General features: G+C 42.1%; 1 protein-coding gene across 1 annotated transcript in view; it reads right to left on the bottom strand.

The window, feature by feature from the left end:
* LOC122490428 (class I histocompatibility antigen, Gogo-B*0102 alpha chain) overlaps nt 1–15,671 on the bottom strand; it is a 107,568-nt gene extending 91,897 nt beyond the window's left edge. Inside the window, 1 exon segment of the mRNA XM_043593140.1 lies at nt 15,579–15,671. Coding sequence (XP_043449075.1) covers nt 15,579–15,671 — 93 coding nt within the window.
* Nucleotides 15,672–20,663: the final 4,992 nt, after the last annotated feature.

The raw sequence follows: 20,663 nt of genomic DNA, 5'->3' as shown, positions 1-20,663 counted from the left end.
TTCGCCAGTTTCACTATGATATGTCGTGCAGATCGATTCAAGTTACGTCTGAAGGGAGTTCTCTGTGCCTCTTGGATTTCAATGCCTTTTTCCTTCCCCAGATCAGAGAAGTTAGCTATGATTTCTTCAAGTACACCTTCAGCACCTTTCCCCCTCTCTTCCCCCTCTGGCGTACCAATCAATTATGCCTAGATTTTTTCTGTTTAGTGCATCACTTAGTTCTCTAATTTTCCTCTGACACTCCTGGATTTTTTTTTATCTCATTTCTTCTGTTTCCTCTTTTTCCATAATTTTATCTTCCAGTTCACCTATTATCTCCTCTGCCTCTTCAGTACGAGCCGTGGTTGTCTCCTTTTTATTTTTCACCCCGTTTATAGCATTTTTAGCTCCTCCTGACTGTTCCTTATTTCCTGATCTCTGTAGCAATAGATTCTCTGCTGTCCTTTATACTGTTTCCAAGCCCAGCGATTAGTTTCGAGTAACATTCTAAATTCACTTTCTGTTATACTCTTTTAAATCCTTTTTGATCAGTTCCTTAGCTCTTATTTCCTGGAGATTCTTTTGAGGGGAATTCTTCCGTTTGGTCATTTTGGATAGTTCCTGGAGTGGTGTGGAACTGCAGGGCACTTCCCCTGTGCTGTCTTGAATAACTTGCGTTGGTGGGCAAGGCCGCAGTTAGACCTGATATCTGCCCCCATCCCACCGCTGGGGCCACAGACTGGTGTGTACCTTCTCTTCCCCTCTCTTAGGGACGGGATTCACTGGTTGTTGTGGCCCATCTGGGCTACTTGCACATTGCCAGGCTTGTGGTGCTGGGGATCTGGCGTATTAGCTGGGGTGGATCGGCAAGGTGCACAGTGTTGGGAGGGGCAGCTCATTTATCCTTCGGAGATCCGCTTCGGGAGGGGACCTGCCGCACCGGGAGGGAGTCAGACCCACAGCCAGAGCGATGGATCCACAGAAGCACAGCGTTGGGTGTTTTCGTGGAGGGAGCAAGTTCCCTGGCAGGAACTGCTTCCCTTTGAGATTTTGGCTCGGGGATGGGCGAGGGAAGTGGTCCTGGCGAGCGTCTTTGTTCCCGTCAAGCTGAGCTCTCTAATCCCGGGGCTCAGCAACTCTCCCTCCCGTTGTCCTCCAGCCTTTCCGCTCTCTGAGCAGAGCTGTTGTTAACTTATATAAACTTCCAGATAAGTCCCGCTTGCTGTCAGAACACACTCCGTCTGACCCCTCTGCTTTTGCAAGCCAGACTCAGGGCCTCTGCTTGGCCGGCGGGCTGCCTTTCTGCCTTGGCTCCCTCCCGCCAGTCCGTGTAAGGAGCACCGCCTCTCCGCCCTTCCTAGCCTCTTCCGTGGGCCTCTGCATCTGTGCTTGGCTCCAGAGAATCGATTCTGCTAGTCTTCTGGCAGTTTTCTGGGTTATTTAGGCAGATGTAGTTGGAATCTGAGTAATCAGCAAGACGCAGTGAGCTCAGCATCCTACGCTGCCATCTTCCCCCTGGATCTGCATGTACAAAGTTCTAAAGATAGACAATGAATTCTTGATGTTCCTAGGTCTCTGCTCGACCCAGGGCCATCCTTGGCCCAGCCTCCAGAGGAAAGGCCTAGGGTCCTACAGCCCAACTGTGTGGGCAGCTGGAAATATGATGAACTAACTCCCCTTAGTTTAGACAATAGCTACAGAAGATAAGGCTTCAGTGTTCTCCCGTATAGTGTTGTGTTAGCAGTGGATTTCTCGAGAGTTCCATAGAGTCATGAAGTGTCAATTGGCCTGGGTTCTCCATGGATGACTCACTGTGCTCTGGGATACTAGGGAAGTGCTTGATACTCACTGGGAGCCATTTAGAGCCTAGAGAGGCTGGGGGACTTGAAGTGGTGAGGACTCGGGAAAGGGAAGGACATGTCAGAGCACAGGACACTGAGTCTAGAGTGCAAGGCCAATACCAGTGCATGTTGGGCCCCCGGGCTCTTCATTTGGAAACAGGGTGTCATTTTGCTGGCTGACAGGAAGATGCCTCATGAGTCAAAAGTATACACTGGGGATGGGCAGAGTAATGGGAAGCACAGAAGCTGGAGATCCCTTGCCCAGCCTTGGAGCCTGTATGTCCTGAGTTTACACAGGGAACTTAAAAGGCCACCGCCTTCATGTCAGCCACATAATGGTGCTGATTTTGTTTGGTGGTCTTCATGCCTGTGTCTCCAGTGTTAGCGCTGGACACCAGGGAACAGTCAGGCTCCTGTATCACTGGTTCCCACTGGGATTTGCTGGAGGAATTGAACAAGACAAACGTTCTGCAGAGGTTCTGGATTTCCCCTGCTTCAGATACAATAGGAATCTCCCATGACTAGTAATAATCTTCACAGAGGAAGCCAAGCAAAGTGTAGAGGAAGGGCTCCACGGTCCTCCTATTTCTTCATTCAGTAACTGCTCCACCCATGCACCTGTGCCAGGGGATCTGCTGGGCCCACGTTGGAAACAAGGCTTCCAATGACAAAGTGGTCCCTCCCTGCCAGGTCTTCACAGTCTGCTGGGGAGAACAGAGGTATGACAGACAAGATGTGAAAATAGAAGGGGGGGGGCAAGAACTGTAATAGTGAAAAGAACAAGTGTGCTATGAGGACAGGCTGGGGAGTCACTGGAGGTTATGAGAGGCCTCAGTGAGGTGAACAAGCTTGGAAAGTGTTAGTCCTCAAGGATGCATATAGGGAGGGCTAAGAGCTATGAACAGGAACCCAGGCTGAGACATACTAAGTACAAATAAAGACTTGATATTTAATTAGGTGATGTCCTCATTACTTATGCGAGACATAAATCAGCCCTGGGAAGTAGAGATATGCTGATTATTTTCTAGTTATTTGATCTGTAAAGTGGAGGTAGCAAAGAGAACATACGGAGAAGGACACAAATACTCGTCTATGCAAACGGATCCTTGATTTGTTCCTATGCCAATTTGCATAAATTTCACTGTTGCTAATCCTGAGTGCAGAAGTGGAGTCTTAGCTTCCAAAGATTAAAAAGGCAAGGTCCTTTCCATTTCCCTTTCTGTGCAGAAATTGGAGGGCCAGATAAGCCCCCATCTTTCCAGAAAACATTCCTTCTACTAGACTGTTCAGAGGATGTGGGCTTATTTGAACATTTTATTTCAAGATGTCTTCTAGCAACCCTGTCCATAATAGTTCAAATACCTCAGTGAAGCGTATGCTCAGTTTCTCCATAACAGGTTGCCCAAGGAATAATGTTCCAGGGGTGGTCTGAATAGTTGAGACTAGAGCAAGCTATAACATTATGAGGGTGAGATATGCTTGTTTTTTGAAGTATATCAAAGCTTGTGGTGGACACAAAGGTAACATTGTCTGGCCTTGTAGAGGTTTTAGACTGTACATGCAAAAACCAGTTGATTTTTAGTTGGAGACAAGGAGATAAGTTGCTAAGTTTATTAACCACATAGGAGGTGCTGCAGGAAGCCACCATTGAGGTCTTGGCATATAAAGCCAATACTCTTGTTCCGTTTGGAAGGTTGTGTTAAGATTAGCTCCTTCCATGAACTCTGTGTCATTACTGCTAATAGGAATATCCCGGGCTAGGAGTGTTATGCTATCAAATGGAGGTGGGTTAAGGAGATGAGCCCAATCTGAATATTGAGCTTGCCTGGACAAATGAGGGCAAGGAGAAGAATCAGGATTACACATATTGAATTTTTGTGAAGGACAGAAATCATGGCCATCAGTTGTGAATTTGGGTATCTGAAAACCATTGTGTTGTAAGAGGATCCTGGCCTGGTTAGACAGGCATTTAAAGCTTCCCCTTGTGATATCAGGGGCAAGGACTTGCATTTGTGTAGTGGCTTCAGGATGAGGAGTCCATGAAGAGGCTTCTTCTTGAAAAAGGGGGCAGTGGCCGCTCACTCAGAGTCATTCTCTGGAAGTCTTGGTTCATTGGAAGATGTCCTGAGAGGGTCTCCATGATGCCATGGTAAGTCTTCACCAACTGAGAAGGTATCCACAGAGGTCCAGAATTTGAAAGAACACAAGCCTATCCTCGACCCCAGGTGAGAAGTTTCTTGGGACCATGTGGACCCTCCTTTGGGGGATTTTGCAGAGCACCATAGGTTAAGAGGGTTTATCTTATTTTGAAGAATGTCACTCAGCTGCAGTTAGTTCTTGAGGATTAAGATTTGAAAAGTTGACAGTAATCCTAGCAACCTCAAGAAGGAGCTGAGGTTGAATGCAGACAGCCAGGTGTGTGTCTCCCTTTTTGTATCCTTAAACATGTTTTTGAGTGTCTGATGTGCTTATTTTTCAATTGCTTGGCCTTGTGGATTATAAGGAATTGGTAATTCCAAACAAGTCTTATGGAAAACGATGTAAAAGGGCGTGCTGTCCTCTTGTTTTCCCTTAATTAAAATTATATTTATTTACTTATAATATATTGACTTATTCATTTATTTATAAAAAAAACATATTTATACATTCATTTTCTTATATATTTATAAACATATTTATGTATTCCTTTAATTGTTACCTTTAACAAAATTATTGTTATTTTTATATCTATTTTACATATCTCTTATTTAAAAAAAAATTTTTTTTCAACGTTTATTTATTTTTGGGACAGAGACAGAGCATGAACGGGAGAGGGGCAGAGAGAGAGGGAGACACAGAATCGGAAACAGGCTCCAGGCTCTGAGCCATCAGCCCAGAGCCTGACTCGGGGCTCGAACTCACGGGCGGCGAGATCGTGACCTGGCTGAAGTCGGACGCTTAACCGACTGCGCCACCCAGGCGCCCCATATCTCTTATTTTTTATATAGGAAGTTACTTCTTTCCATTAGATTTGATTACATTTAGCAGAAATTTCACTCTTACAAACCTTAGTCTCCAGTTAAAACTAAGTGCTTACCAATTTTGACTTGTCTGATACATCAGAATATTTTTAGGTGGTACACTCATGAATCCATTGAGCATAAAGCGTGTTTTTTCAATGGATTTAGACAGTTTTAGTGGTTCTTCTCTTTTTTTTGCCGTAAGCAGTCAGAAGCATCAAACTCTGTTTCACAAGCAATGTTTCAGCATTCCATTTGATTTGCAAGAGGCTTAAATGTCCTATAAAGTTATTTCAATTTATTATTTAAGGAACATATTCAAGTTTTAGGTTATCAAAGACCCTGAAATCTATTTTTAACAATTACCCATGAAAACTATGAGACGGACAAATTTAACCATTATATAATTCACCCTTTTGCTAACAAATTGGAACAGAGATAACATGAACTTATTTGACCTTTCGTAAACCTTAATAAAGTTTTAAAATTTAAAAGGCATGCCTATCTGAATAATATTTTATCTTTGTTCCCTTGAAAGTTTACCATTGTCAATTTTTTCCCATGGAACCAGTGAGGAAATTTAAAGTGTAAGAACGGTGTTTTTTGCCTTTTGACGGCCTGGGGACGAGGAGTTGGGTCTGAGGCATTGTAGAGCCAGACTTGCAAGTTACACCCCCAGGCTGTGCAGAAAGAGGAGAAGGAAGGAAGGCAGAAAAGGTGAGAAGCCACAAAGAAGCTTGAAGAGAGATAAAGACACAGAGGGCAGAGAAAGAGTTCACCTGGTCCTAAATCCTAAAAGAGAAATCCTAATTTCTCTTTTGTTTTTGTATTATTTCGCTTCGTTTTGTTTTGTTTTCTTTTGTTTTGTTTAGTTTTTCGCTAGTGGAATTAGGTAGGCATTCTATGTCAGGCCAGAGGAGAAGGAGGTTCCCTGAGACAAAAGATTATGCAGCTACTTGGGAATTTTTCTTAAAATCTCCATCCTGAGGTAGACTAACCAGAGAGAGTTGGCTCTTAATCCAGGAAATGAAGGAGGGAGAAGCCCACATATATAGTTAGAGTAACCAAAGTGTATAGGGAGAAACTGAGAGATTTAGATTCCCCTGCATTAGGGATAGTCTGTGTAAAATACACTACATTATTTAAGCCCACTGCTCTACTGACATTGATTGGAAAGATGGGCTCGCTGCCTTCATTGTGAATACTGCCTTGTGTCAGTTTAACTGACACCGGAATCTATCTATTGAGAGGGGTATAGATATAGATATTTCAATATATCAATATGTAGATAGATCCATATATATCCATGTATATATATCTATCCATATATATGTATATATAGGAATATATTCATGTCTATATATCTATATATCTATATATCTGAATATATATATAGTGGAATCTGGTCTGGATCACTGAGGCACTCCGAGATCTTGGAAAGAAGGTGGTTTATTTTACACTGGTGGGCCCAGAGGAGATCAGTCTCCAGAGATCTGAGCCAAGAGCAAGAGATGGGACAATTTATAGTCTGTTACTTGTGCACCCCTCATTAGTGGTAATTTGGTGCCTGTGGCAAGCAGAGTAGGAAGGAAATCCTGGAAGGGTAGTCTTCTGACTAGGACTGGCATTCCCTTATCAGTCTTGACCATCTTATTACAATTTTTTTCCCCTATCATTACCCCTTTGTTGCCCCTTTAAACAAACCTAGTCTGTATCAGAAGGCATCATCTTCATTTTTTATGGGCTTGTTCCTTTTCTTAGTTCCCTGAGTTTGGTTTTGACTATTCCTGACTGGTTTACAAAATAACAGCATTTCCCCCCCCCCCAAGAAAGATGCAGGTGTCCCCTTTATCAGCAGTGAGGTGGTCAAGTGCCCATCTGTTCTAGAGGGCAGCTCCTTCCATTTGGCTCTGTAAGGACACTAGGGATTTGGCCACTCGTCAGTCCCACAGAAAAGCCTATGTCTCCTGTGCTAGTCCTTTCCCCCTGGCTATTCCTGCCCCTAGTCATAGGGGTAGTAATACAGCTCATTTAGCCTGGGCCTTAGACTGTACGTTTTTCTAAGCCTCAACTGTTGTCCTAAAAGTCATTTAATCTCTTTTTTTCTGAAGCTTGAGACACATACATCAGTCCCAGAGTCTTCCATTCAATATACCCCATACTTACAAATGGGGCCCAGATTAGAGGAAATCAATACCAACAAAATATCCTATCCATAAGAGGAAAGTGAGCTTGAACAGGAACACCTATTTCCTCAGCTTTCTGGGCCAACCTCTGCCCACCTGATGGCAAGGAGTAACAGTCTATTTATTTTATCAGACTGGTGATTCCTCAAGCTTCTGTCATGTGTAGACCAGCCAGCTTTTGGATTGCATTGAATGTGTAGATTGCTTTGGATAGTATTGACATTTTAACAATATTCTTCCAATCCATAAGCATGGAATTTTTTCCCATTTCTTTGTGTCTTCTTCAATTTCCCTCATAAGGTTCTATAGTTTTCAGCCTACATATCTTTTACATTTTGGTTAGGTTTATTACTAGGTATTTTATGGTTCTTGGTGTAGTTGTAAATGGGATTTTTTTTGATTTCTCTTTCTTTTGCTTTATCATTGGTGTAGGTACATGCAACCAATTTCTGTACACTGATTTTGTACCCTGTGACTTTGCTACCTTCATGTATCAAGTCTAGTAGTCTTTTGGTGGAGTCTCTCAAGTTTTCCATGTCAAGTATTATGTCATCTGTGAAAAGTGAAAGTTTGGCTTCTTCTTTGCTAATTTCGATGTCTTTTATTTCGTTTTGTTGGCTGATTGCTGAGGCTAAGACTTCCAACACTATGGTAAACAACAGTGGCTGGACCCAGTGGCTGTCCAGTGACTGGACAACTTTGCCATATTTCTTATCTCAGGGGAAAACTCTCGGTTTTCCCCCATTCAAGACATTAGCTTTGGGTTTTTCAAATATGACTTTTATGATGTTTAAATATGTTCCTTCTATCCCAACAGTCTCGAGGGTTTTTATTTAGAAAGGATGCTGTATCTTGTCAAATTCTTTTTCTCCATCTATTTCAGGATCATATGGTTCTTACCCTTTCTATTATTAATGTGATGTATCCCAATGATTGATTTGTGAATATTGAACCAGCCATGCATCCCAAGAATGAATGCTACTTGATCATGTTGAATAATTCTTTTTATATGCTGTTGAATTTGATTTGCTAGTATCTAGTTGAGAATTTTGGCATCCATGTTCATCAAGGGTATTGGTTTGTAATTCTCTTTTTTTGTGGGGCCTCTTGGGAATCAAAGTAATGCTGGATGCAGAAATTTTCCTTCTATTTCTATTTTTTTGGAACAGCTATTTTTTTCTATTTTTTTAGAACAGCTTGAGAAAGATAGGTATTACCTCTGCTTTAAATGTCTGGTAGAATTCCTCTGGGAAACCATTGGCCCAGGACTCATTTTTGGGGGGATTTTGGATAACTGATTTAATTTTTCCACTAGTTATGGGTCTGTTCAAATTTTCTATTTCTTCCCATTTGAGTTTTGATAGTATGTGGATGTCTAGGAATTTGTTCATTTCTTTCAGGTTGTCCACCTTGTTGGTATATAATTTTTCATGGTACTCTCTGATAATTGTTTGTGTTTTGAAGGATTAGTTGTAATAAGTTGTAATAAGTCCATTTACTCTCGTGATTTCTTTTCCTCTCTCTTTTCTTTTTGATAATTCTGGCCAGAGGCTTATCAGTTTTATTTTTTCAAAAAAAAAACACAGTCCTTAATTTCATTGATCTGTTCTGTGTGTTTGGATTCTATATTGTTTAATTCTTCTTTGATATTATTTGTCTTCTGCTGGGCTTCAGGTTTCTTTGCTGTTTTGCTTCTATTTCTTTTATGTATGCTGTTAAATTTTCTATTTGGGATTTTTCTTGTATCTTGAGATGGGCCTGGATTGTAATCGATTTTCCTCTTAGGACTGCATTTTCTGCATCCCAAAGGGTTTTGACTGCCTTTTTTCATTTTCATTTGTTTTCATATATTTTTAATTTCTTCTTTGCCTGTTGACCCATTCATTCTTTAATAGGATGTTCTATAACCTCCATGCATTTGGAGGTTTTCCAGCCTTTTTTCTGTGGTTGATTTCGAGTTTCATAGCATTGTGATCTTGAAAGTGTGCATGGTATGATTCCAATTCTTATTGAGGGCTGTTTTGTGACACAGTATGTGATCTGTCTTGGAGAATGTTCCTTGTGTGACAAATAAGTATTCTGCTGCTCTAAGATGAAAATCTCTGAATATATTTGTCATGTCCATCTAGTACAGTGTGTCATTCAGAGCCACAGTTTATTGATTTTCTGCCTAGATGCTCTGGCTATTGATGTAAGTGGAGTATTAAAGTCCCCTGTATTTACCACATTCTTATCAATAATGTTGCCCATGTTTGTGATTGTTTTATATATTTGGGTGCCTCAAAATTCGGTGCATAAACACGTTATTGTTAACGCTTCTTTATGGATAGACACTAATTATAATATCCTTCTTCATCTCTTGTTACAAACTTTGGTTTAAAATCTAGTTTGTCTGATAAAAATATGGCTATGCCAGTTTTCTTTTGACTTTCAGTAGCATGATAGATGGCTCTCCAGCCCCTCACTTTTAATCTGAAGGTGTGCTCAGTTCTAAAATGGGTCTCTTGTAGAAAGCAAATAGATGAGTCTTGTTTTTTATCCATTCTCATACCCTATGTCTTTTGATTGGAGCATGTAGCCCATTTACATTCAGTGTTATAATTGAAAGGTATGGATTTATAGTCATTGTGTTATCTGTAGGTGTCATGCTTGTAGTGATATCTCTGGTCCTTTGTGATCTTTGCAATATTACACTCACATCATCCCCCTTAGGATAGCCTGTAATGTTGAATTAGTGGTTATGAACTCTGTCAGTTTTTGTTTGTCTGGGAAAACCTTTATCTTTCCTACTCTGAATAACAGACTTGCTGGATAAAAGATTCTTGGCTGCATATTTTTCCTATTTAGCACATTGAATATTTCCTTTCACTCCCTTCTGGTCTGCCAAGTTTCAGTAGATAGGTCTGCTACTACCCTTATGTGTCCACCCTTGTAGATTAAGGCCTGCTTGTCCTTAGCTGCTTTCAGAATTCTCTATCTTTGTATTTTGCCAATTTCACTATGATATGTAGTGCAGATCAGTTCCTGTTACGTCTAAAAGGGAGTTTTTTGTGCCTCCTGAATTTCAATGTAGGTCCCTTTCCCAGATTGGGGAAATTCTCAGCCACTTTCTCTCTCTTCTTCTTCTGGAACTCCTATGGTATGGATATTATTAAGTTTCATTGAATCAGTTCTCTATGTTTGATCTCCACTTGTGATCTAGAATTTTTTTTATCTCTTTTTCTCAGCTTCATCTTTTTCCATAAATTTATCTTCTATTTCACTTATTCATTCCTCTGCCTCTTCAACCCTCTCTGTGACCACCTCTAGTTTATTTTGCACCTCATTTACAACATTTTAAAATTCACCGTGACTATTTTTTAGTCCCTTGATCTTTGCAATAGATTCTCTGCTGTTTTCTATACTTTTCTCAAGCCCAGCGATTAATCTTATGCCTATTATACTAAATCCTTGTTCAGTTATGTAGTTTATATATGTTTTGATGAATTCTTTAGCTATCATTTCTTCCTGGAATTTCTTTTGAAGAGAATTCTTCTGTTTCATAATTTTGTATAGTTTTCTGTCCCCTGTGTATTTTAAAAGCTTATGTGCCTGCACCTGCCAGCACTATTATATTAATAAGGGTCACATACTGTCCAGGGCCTGGCCCTTCAGGAGGTAATTTTTTGGAGAGTGTTACTTGCTGTCTGTTGTGACTTTTGTTGCTTTATCTCCCTATGCATAGTGATATTTTGGACCATCCACCAGGTGTGCTTTGATTTGTTCATTGAAGTAGCCCTTGGCTTCTCGTCTAGTACTGAGTCTCAGCTGTTTCCAGCATTGGAGGGTCAGTCTTTGCCCTGACTGCATGCTTTGTTTACCCTCGTCTTGCTTAGCACAGGGTAGCTGGGGAAGACAGTTGTGGGGTTATACACTCACTTCTCATAAAAGAAGAATCAGTGCAGAACTAGGCATTGAGAGCTGAATCCAGGATGATTGAGAATTTGATCCTCCTCAGAGACCTATTTCAGCTCATCCCAGTTTCGTGTTTGCAAACAGGTTGATACAGTCATTGAAAATGGTGTGAGAATGCATCACACTGTCAAAACCATTTCATGGGGTTTTCCCAGTCATCTTTCCTGTTTTTATTTTATTATTTGCTTTTGGGGCCTTGTGTTATGTCAGTTATTTATATACTTTGGATATTCATAATTTATTAGATATGTCATTTGAAAATATCTTCTCCCATTCCATAAGGTGCTTTTTAGTGTTACTGATAGTTTCCTTCACTGTGCAGATGCTTTTTATTTGATATAGTCCCAAGAGTTTATTTTTGCTCTAGTTTCTCTTTCTTAAGGAGACATCTTGAAGTTGTGGTGGCTGATGTCAGTGAGGTTACTGCCTGTGTTCTGTGATAGTATTTTTATGGTTTCAGTCTCACATTTAGGTCTTTAATCCATTTTTTTTCCATTTATGTGTTTGTGTAAGGAAGTGGTTCACTTTCATGCTGCACAGGAGGTATCCTAAGGCCAAACCTAAGCTTGACCCACACCGTAGGCTGGCTTTTGAACCCAAAGACTAAGCTTGACCCACAGCTTAACCTGTGCCTTCAACTCAGCCCTCTGGGGAGACCACAGAACTTCTGGGGGTTTACTGCTGTCACCTCTTGGGACCTAACCTTAAACCTAGGGAGTTTAGTGCCCTGGCCCTAAGGGGGCCCACTATTGAGGTCTGAGAATAAAAACAAGATTTGGGGCTAAAGTCCAATGAGAAACATTTCAGAAAGCCAGACTTTCTTCATGACATTTCTATAGCTGGGATGTGGCATCATGAGTGTATTCTAGCCTCAACCTACCCTCAGCTACCCAATATTCTGACTCCTGAACCCATCCCCTAAGTCTTAATTGCAACTTATCATTTACCCTCAACTCAGTCCACCTGTGAGATCTCTGAACTGTTGGGGATTCTGCCTGTGACACCTCTGGGAACCTAACTCTGGGAACTAGAGCCTAGCTCTGGTTCTTTCACAAAGAGGGCCCACAACTTAGGATAGAACAATTGCAGGCCAATGAGCTTGCACATTCAGTGAAAAAATCAGGAGTCAGCCATATTTTCAAGGTCAGAATGGAGTCACAGAAGGGGATCAAGGGCCAAAAGTTAAACCTGGAACACACAATAGACTGTCACCTTCCCACAAACCCCAAGGGTGCCTTGCACCCTAACTGGTGTCTGCAACTGCAGGTGCCAGCAGGGAGATCACTGAAATGTTCTTGCCCTGGCACCTCCAGAGACCTAACCCTAACCTTAGCCCAGGCTCTTTCCTCAGGTGGTCCACCTCTTGTTCTGAGGAAGGTACTCATTTGGGGCCCATGAATTGTGCAGAAGTAATCCCCAGGAACCCAGATAATAGCCTTGAAATTTCCAAGGTAGGGATGGACTGCACAAGGGGAATCCTCCCCCCATGATTTGCTGGCCCTATAACCCAAGCCTAAACCTGACCTGCACCCTAACACAGGCTCTCACCTCAGCCCTTTGGAGGAGATCACTGTGCTTCTTGGGGCTCAGCCTTTGGCACCTCTCAGGACTTAACTGTAACCTTAGCCAGGGCCCTGTCACTAAGGGGGCCCACCATTGACGTCAGAAGAAGAAAAACAGATTTGGGGCCAAAACCCAATGGGAAATATTTCAGTATGGAAGCCAGAATTTTGCCATGACATTTCCAAGGTGTGGTTGGAGCCGAGGAGGGGATTCTGAGAACTTCCCTAACCCAGGCCCACACAATCTTCTGACTCCTGAATCCAAACCCAAACGCTGACTCACACTGGACCATGCACCCTCAGCCCTCTAGGGAGATCACTGCACTGTTTTTGGTCCTGCCACTGGCACTTCTTGGCTGGCTAACCTAACCCTAGCCGTGGCTGTGCTACTAAGGAGGTCGATGTCCCATGTCCGAGAAAAGAACAGAGTAGTGGCCAAGGAAAGGTGCCAAAATATTTAGTGAGGAATGCAGTAGTTGGCCATATTTCCTTGGCTTGATTCAATCTTCAGAAGGGGATTTGTGGCCAAAATGTAAGCCTGGGACACACAATCGGAAGTCCACTGCACCCAAACTCTAAGGCTGTCTCACAAACCGGCAACCTCAACTCAGCCCTTCAGGGAGATCTTTGCACTAGTGTCAGTTCAGTCCTTGAATCCTCCTAGAACCTAACCCTAACCCTAGCCAAGGCTCTTTCCCTATGGGGGCCTATTTCCTAAGTTTAAGAACATAACTGATTTGGAGCCTAAAACTGGTGTGAGATTATTCAGTATGGAACTTGAAAAATAGCCATACTATTCCCAAAGCACAGAGGGAGCTGCACAAGGGGGATCCAGAGGCCAACGCTAAGCTTGGCCCACACAATAGATCAGTCCTTGAATCCAAAGACTAAGCTTGACCCAAAACCCTTATCTGTGCCCTTAACCTAGCATTTCAGGGAGATCATTGTGCTGCTGGGTGTTCAGACCCTGGTGCTTCCTGGGACATAAACCCCAAACCTAGGCATGGCCATTGCCCGAAGTAGGCCCAATATTGTATGAATAAATAAGGGATTTGGGGCCAAAGGTCAATGGTGAATAATTCAGTGTGGAAGCCAAAATTTCACCATGGCATTTCCATGGCTGGGATAGAGCTGCAGGAGTGGATTCTGAGCCTAAACTTAACCATAACTCCAACAATCTCCTGATTCTTGAAAGATAACTCTAAGACTGAATCTCAGCCTACCTTGCGCCAGCTCAGCCAACCAGGGAGATCCTAACAAATGCCCTCATCTCAGTCTTCTAGGGATATCACTGTGCTGCTCGGGTTCGGCCTCTGGCATTTACCAGAAACTAAGCTCTAACACTAGCCAAGACCCTGGCCCTAAAGGGACCCACCGTTGAGGTCTGAGAAAAGAGTGGATTTGGAGCTAAAGACCTACGTGAATTATTTCAGCACAGAAGCTAGAATTTCACCATGACATTTCCAGGGCCTGGAGGGACCTACAGTGTGGGGGAGGGGGGATTCTGAGACCTTCTCCAATCTTGGCCCACACAATCTTCTGTCTCCTGAATCCAAACACTAATGATGATGTACACCTGACCATCCTCCCTCAACTCAGCCCTCCAGGCTGTACTATTGGTGGTTGTACCCCTGGAACTTCCTGGTTGCCTAACCTAACTCTAGTCATGGCTCTGGTTCTAAGGAGACCCACCTCCCAAGTCTGAGAAAAGAACAGACCAGGTACTCATGCAGGGAGCCGACATGGTAATCCCAGGAGTTTAATATTTCCAGGGTCAGAATACAAATTCAGAATGGGATCCAGGGCCCAAACCAAAGCCTGAGACACACAATCAGGTATCCACTGCACCCAAACTCTATGGCTTCCTTGCATCCTAGCAGGTACCCTCAACAAAACCCTCTAGGGAGATCACTAGACTGATGATGGTTTAGACACTGAAACCTCCTGGGACATAACCCTAACCTTAAAGCAGGCTGTGGTTGGCATGACAGTGGTCACCCTGCTAAAACCTTACCCCTTGCTGCCTGAATTGCTTGAATTTCAACATCTGAAGTTTTGTCTGTGCACATTGCAATCCCTATGCTTGTCAACAAAGAGATCAAAGATTACAAGACCAGAGTCCTGTTCTACACAATTACATGTTAGCTGAGAAACAACCTCAGCAACACCAAATTACCAGTGTCTCTAAACTCTCCAGAAAAATGCTGGACAAAAAGGTGACAAACAAAAGATTTCTTCCCCTATATGAGGTAAGAATGTACAGATCTTGCAGATTGGGTTTTCAGGTTTAGCGGATGATTGATTCCCATTTACCCAGCCCACATGTGTTCATTCGTAAAACAGTGAACTTGCTAAGAGATTGTGCTATTCACTTCATTCCCAGAATAATCCCATTCTCATCTAAAATGGAGATCTTTGATTTTCTGTGTATCCATTCCCATTCCCTTGCTATTTTTTTTTTTTTATAAATAATTCCCCACTTTGGGGAACTCAAGGACAGAATTAAGAGCAATGTCCCCTCATTTTATTTGGGGAGCTTGGCCAAGTTATCCTGACTCTGGCATTGGTTGGGAAAAAAATCGTTTGAGACTTACCTTTTAAAAATATTCCGACATTAAAAAGACATAGGGCACTTGAAGGTTGCAAGACAAAATGGTGTATAGGCAAAGCCAGAGTAATTGGGAAGAAGCACCTTCACTTGTGAGAAGAGAAACAAAACTAGTTAACTTACTCTCAGTTTTATTTTATTTTTTTTTTCTGAAATTTATTGACAAATTGGTTTCCATACAACACCCAGTGCTCATCCCAAAAGGTGCCCTCCTCAATACCCATCACCCACCCTCTCCTCCCTCCCACCCCCCATCAACCCTCAGTTTGTTCTCAGTTTCTCTCTCTTTCCTTTTCACTCTCAAAATAAATAAATAAATTTTTTTTAAATAAAGGGGTGAGTTAAAGAAAAAAGAAGAAGCTGTAGATGAGACAGTTAGGGTCTCTCCAGACATTGGAATAGCTGCGGAGGGCACAGATTCTTCTGGTGTCAGAGACTTTAGTGGATACTGTCATTGCCTCAGAGGCCAAGGTAGACACCACACTGCTGTCAGAGAGATCAGTGGTGGCCTTAGTGGTATCAGCAGTGGTGGTAGATGCCATGGTGGTCTCAGAAGTGGTGGTGGAGGCCATGGTAGTCCCCAAAGCTGTGTTCTTAGAGCCTGTGGTGGGCAGAGATGTAATTGTGGAGGCTGTGGTGGTCTCAGAGACCTTGGTAAAGGCCCCAGAAGCCTCAAAGTCTGGGATAGAGGGTATCATTGGCACAGATGCTGCAATGGTGGACCTGAGGGCCTCAGAAGTTATTTGAGAGACTAGGGTAGTTGAAGAACTTATGGTGACTTCAGAGGCTATGCTGAGGGCTGTAGTTGGCACAGAAATTGTAGTGGAAGGTGTGATGATCTCAGGAGCTATAGTAGAAGCTATGGTGGTGTCCACGCTTATGGAGATTTCAGAGGCAAAGGAAGAGGCCTCTGTGGACATGGTGATCTCAGAGCCTGTGGTGGACACAGACGCTGCAGTGGTGTTTGAGCTGCGGTGAAGTCTATGGTGGCTCTAGGACCTGTGATGATTTCAGAGGTTGTAGTGAAGACTGTGGTGGGCACAGATGTCATCATGGAGGGAGCAGTGCTCTCAGAGGCTGTGAAGGAGAGATGCTGTGGTGTCAGCAGTTATTGGGGTGACTGCAGAAGGCATAGACTTCAAAATTGTCACAAGGGCTTTGGTGGAAACTGTACTGATATCAGAGGCTGTGTTGGCAGGTATCGTAGTCTCAGAGGTGGTGGTAGAGGCCATGATGGTCTCAGAGGCTGTTGTAATCTTTGAGCCTGAGTTGTAGACCATGGTAGGCACAGAGGTTATTATGGAGGACACGGTAGTCTCAGAGGCTGGGGTGCAGGCCATCATTGGCACAGACACTGTAGTGAAGGACTTCATGGTTTCAGAAACTGTACGGGAGACTGAGGTAGTCTCAGAGCCTGTGGTGGTTTCAGAGGCTGTGGTAGAGGTCATGATGGATACAGATGCTGTGGTGGAGGGTGTGGTGCCTCAGAGGCTGTGGTGATGGTTGTGTGGTCTCAGAAGCTGTGGTGGAGACCTTGATGGCCTGAGAGGTTGAGTTGCTCTGAGGACCTGTGGGAGGAGCCCATTGTGGACACACACACTGTGGTGTCTCCTGAGGCTGTGGTTGTCTTGGTAGTGTGCCTGGCAGCTGTGATCAAGGGTATGGAGGGCTCAGAGGCTATGGTGGACCCAGGAGTTGTAGTCCTCCCTAAAATACATTAATTTATATTCAGGAATAACCCTAATTTTTGCATTTTTTTGTATTTAATTAAGAATATTGTGCAAATTTGTCATTCTTGTTTCCTTTAAGTCAGCAGAACTACTGGTATCTAGACTGCAGTTAATCCCCCCCCCCAATGTGGATGCTGTGGGCACGCCTGCTGAGTCACTTGTGCTTCTGTGTTGAATGAATCGTTTGATCAATCACCTCTACACTCTTCTTTCCTCAAGAATTTTACTAATCAGGATCCTCAGTCTTTTGGTTTCTGTGGGGTTTTTGTTGCTGTTCGCCTAGGTGAATCTTAAAATCTAACATATGTTAAGGAGGCAACACAAACAGAAACTGCATATCATTTCTCTAACACGAAAGATTGTTGGAGCTCAGATGAAGGAGAAATGTGTTGTTTGAAAACATAGAGGTCATCTGGACAGATATCCCCAGAAGCATTCCCTCAGCTGGGTGAAAGTGAAGGGGAGGTCACACCAAAACGGTAGGACACTTGAGCTGAGACCCTCAAGTGCAAATCCCCCCTTGATTCTTTGCGACCTTCAGCATACTGTCCCTGCCTGAGCGGAACCCACAGATTATTATGCATGAAATGAAGGCAGTCAGGGTTGTAGCTTTTAGATGAGGCTAAATGCCTCATGGCCACTACTGGATATTTATGCAAAGAAAATGAAAACACCAGTTTGAAAAGATACATGCACCACTACGTTCATTGCAGCATTATTTAAAAGAGCCAAGATATGGAAGTAACTCAATAGTTTATTTTTGCTTTTGTTTCTCTTGCCTGAGGAGACATATCCATAAATATGTTGCTAAGAGCAATATCCAAGGGCTTACTTTTTATGTTTTCTTAGAGGAATTTTATGGTTTCAGGTCTCAAATTTAGATCTTTAGTCTATTTTTGAGTTTATTTTTGTGTATGGTGTAAGAAAGTGGTCCATTTTCATTCTGTTGCATGTTACTATCCAGTTTTCCCAACACCATTTATTGAAAAAACTGTCTTTTTCCATTGTATATCCTTGCCTCCTGTGTTATAGAATGTAAACACACACACACACAGTATATGGATATATATGTAGGGAATATTACTTAGTTATAATAAGCAATGAGATCTTGGCATTTGTGACAACATGGATGGACTTAGAGGGCATTATGTTAAGTAAAATAAGCCAGAGAAAGACAAATGCCATACTTATAAATGGAATATTAAAAAGGCAACCACAATGGACAGTCAAAAAACATTTTTTAAAGCGTATCTACTTTTGAGAGAAAGAGAGAGAGAGACTGTGTGTGTGAGCAACAGAGAGAGAGAGAGAAACCCAAGCAGGCTCTACCGGCAGCACAGAGCCCAACGTGAACTCACAAACCATGAGGTAAAACAAGAGTCAGATGCTCAACCAATTGATCCACTCAGGTGCCCACAAACAAAAACATTCTTAAATACAGAGAATAAACTGATGGTGCTAGAGAGGAGGTGGGTGGGGATATGGGTAAAATAGATAAAGGAGATTCAGAGATACAAATTTCCAGCAATAAAATAAATAAGTGATGGAGATGAAGGTACAGCATAGTAAATATGTCAATAATATTATAAGATGTTGTATGCTGACAGATGGGGACTACATTTAGCAATGATGGGAATGCTTCACAGTAGGGTCTGAATGGAAGATATAAAGGTCTAAGAATAGGTTAAAATTCAACAACTTGAAGACTTATGATGTGTCCACTTTATTTTAGCCTTATATATGTTAGTCTCAATTTAAAAATTAAAAAAAAGAAAAACTTAAAGGACTCTTTTAGGTAAATTTCCAGCCCATATTAATTCCATTGCCCCCTCTCTGTTTTTCTAGTTTCAAGTGTAGTCTCCCCTCCACTTCTTTTCCACATGTCCTCTGAGGGGAATTTATATTTCCTAATGGTAGTGTGGAGAAAAGACTTGGGTCCTTCAAGCAGGTCTCTCTTGAGCTTGCTCTTATCTGATCTGGCCAGTTGGAACCTGTGCTGGCATCCAACAACCCTAAGACACAGTGCTACTGTTGTCTCCATTTTATAGATGAGGAAACTAAGTCACAGAGAAAGCAAGTAACTTGGCCAAACTCACAAAGCTAATAAGTGCCACAAGCAGGAAGTAAACTAAGAAGCCAGCTTCAGACTATGTGCTTTTAGCCATTAGTGTGTCATGCACAAACAAGGCTTTAAGTCTGGCTGGTTCTATACCTATCTTCTTGCAGCCAGGTTGCCTATTCACAACCTCACCCTATATAGAAATTCGGGAGCTGTCACTCTTGGAAAGCTAAAATATATGACCACAGAAGCTGGAGAGGCCCAGCCATGTGGTCTATTAAAAAATAGATGAAATAGTCATGAGAAGGCACAGGTCAGAAAATGTGTTAAGAGTAGGTTGCCTGAGTAAATGTGTTAGGACCAGCTACCTGGTCAGAGGTCATTTTTTGAGTGCCTGTTTGGAGAGTCAGTTCTGATGACTATTAAGGAAAGAAAATGTAGAAGCTGAAGTTTTAGAACTTTTGTTTGTTTTGCAGAGTAAGAGATTAGTTTATCACAGCTTAAGGAATTTCTGGAACCAAGTACTTATGTAAAGTGAGGATTTGTAAACACCTAGTGCAGATGTGAAATTCCTCCTTCTCTCTCTTGTCCTGAGCATTTTATTTAGGAAATTCCTGAGTTCCAGCTTCTCACTGCCTGTCTTCCAACCTCAACATGTCCTTCTCCAAACTGACTGGATAAGAGTCTCCTTTCTTTTTCTGAATCCTCAATTCCAGCAGAATTCTTGTCAGTATAAGGAGTCACAAAACTGTCTTTCCATATGATATATGGTTTATCAGAAAATAACATAAAAAGAAACACAGTCTTCTATGAAATACAGACCTAGATGATTTATGCCTGTGACCCATCATTCTACAAGCTGGCCCCCTGATGGAAGCTGTCATCCTTGGATTTAGGAGTGAAGCTCTCTCATGAGTTTGTTAAGACTTCATCAAATACCTTGAACCACTGTATGGAAATGTCTTTGTGTGCTTAAGCAACAGTCTTCAACTTTTCCACTCATATATTCTCAATAAGCATTTTGAAAAACTGTATATTCCCTCATCTGTTTCTGTTTAATCTAGTGTTTAAATAATAAGTTTAGTAATTGCAAATAATGTAATTTCTACCATATTGTAAATATAAACATTGAAACAATAAAAGTTTCCCTAATTTTTAAAATGTTTCAGACTCTGAATACTGTAGCATCTTAATAGTCACCAATATCCTTTTTAATAGCATATAAGCAAGTTTATCTTCAACAATAAAAATTTCACATAATTCCTTCTGTGCCATGAATATTTTCCTTGTTCCACCTTATTCCACTGTAATATGTTTTGTTTGAAGGAGTTTTATTGGCTGTGATATCATGCTTCCATGCACCAAAAGATATGTTTTGGGGCACCTGGGTAGCTCAGTCGGTTGAGCGTCCTACTTCAGCTCAGGTCATGATCTCGCGGTCCATGAGTTCGAGCCCCGCGTCCGGCTCTGTGCTGACAGCTCAGAGCCTGGAGCCTGTTTAAGATTCTGTGTCTCCCTCTCTCTCTGACCCTCCCCCGTTCACGTTCATCTCTCTCTGTCTCAAAAATAAATAAACGTTAAAAAAAATTTTTTTTTAAGATATGTTTTGTGTGTTTTTTTTCACCATGCTGCCCTTTTTGTTTTCTATCCTCAGTTTATGCTCTCTGTCATCCATTTAAAAAGGAAACGGGGAGGAATTAAGATGATGGAGAAGTAGGGGGACCCTCTGCTTTCCTTGACCCTCA

This window comes from Prionailurus bengalensis, chromosome B2, assembly GCF_016509475.1.
Source record: "Prionailurus bengalensis isolate Pbe53 chromosome B2, Fcat_Pben_1.1_paternal_pri, whole genome shotgun sequence".
Classification (NCBI taxonomy): Eukaryota; Metazoa; Chordata; class Mammalia; order Carnivora; family Felidae; genus Prionailurus; species Prionailurus bengalensis.
The sequence above is the reverse complement of the archived record's forward strand: the minus strand, read 5'-3'. Positions and strand labels throughout refer to the sequence as shown.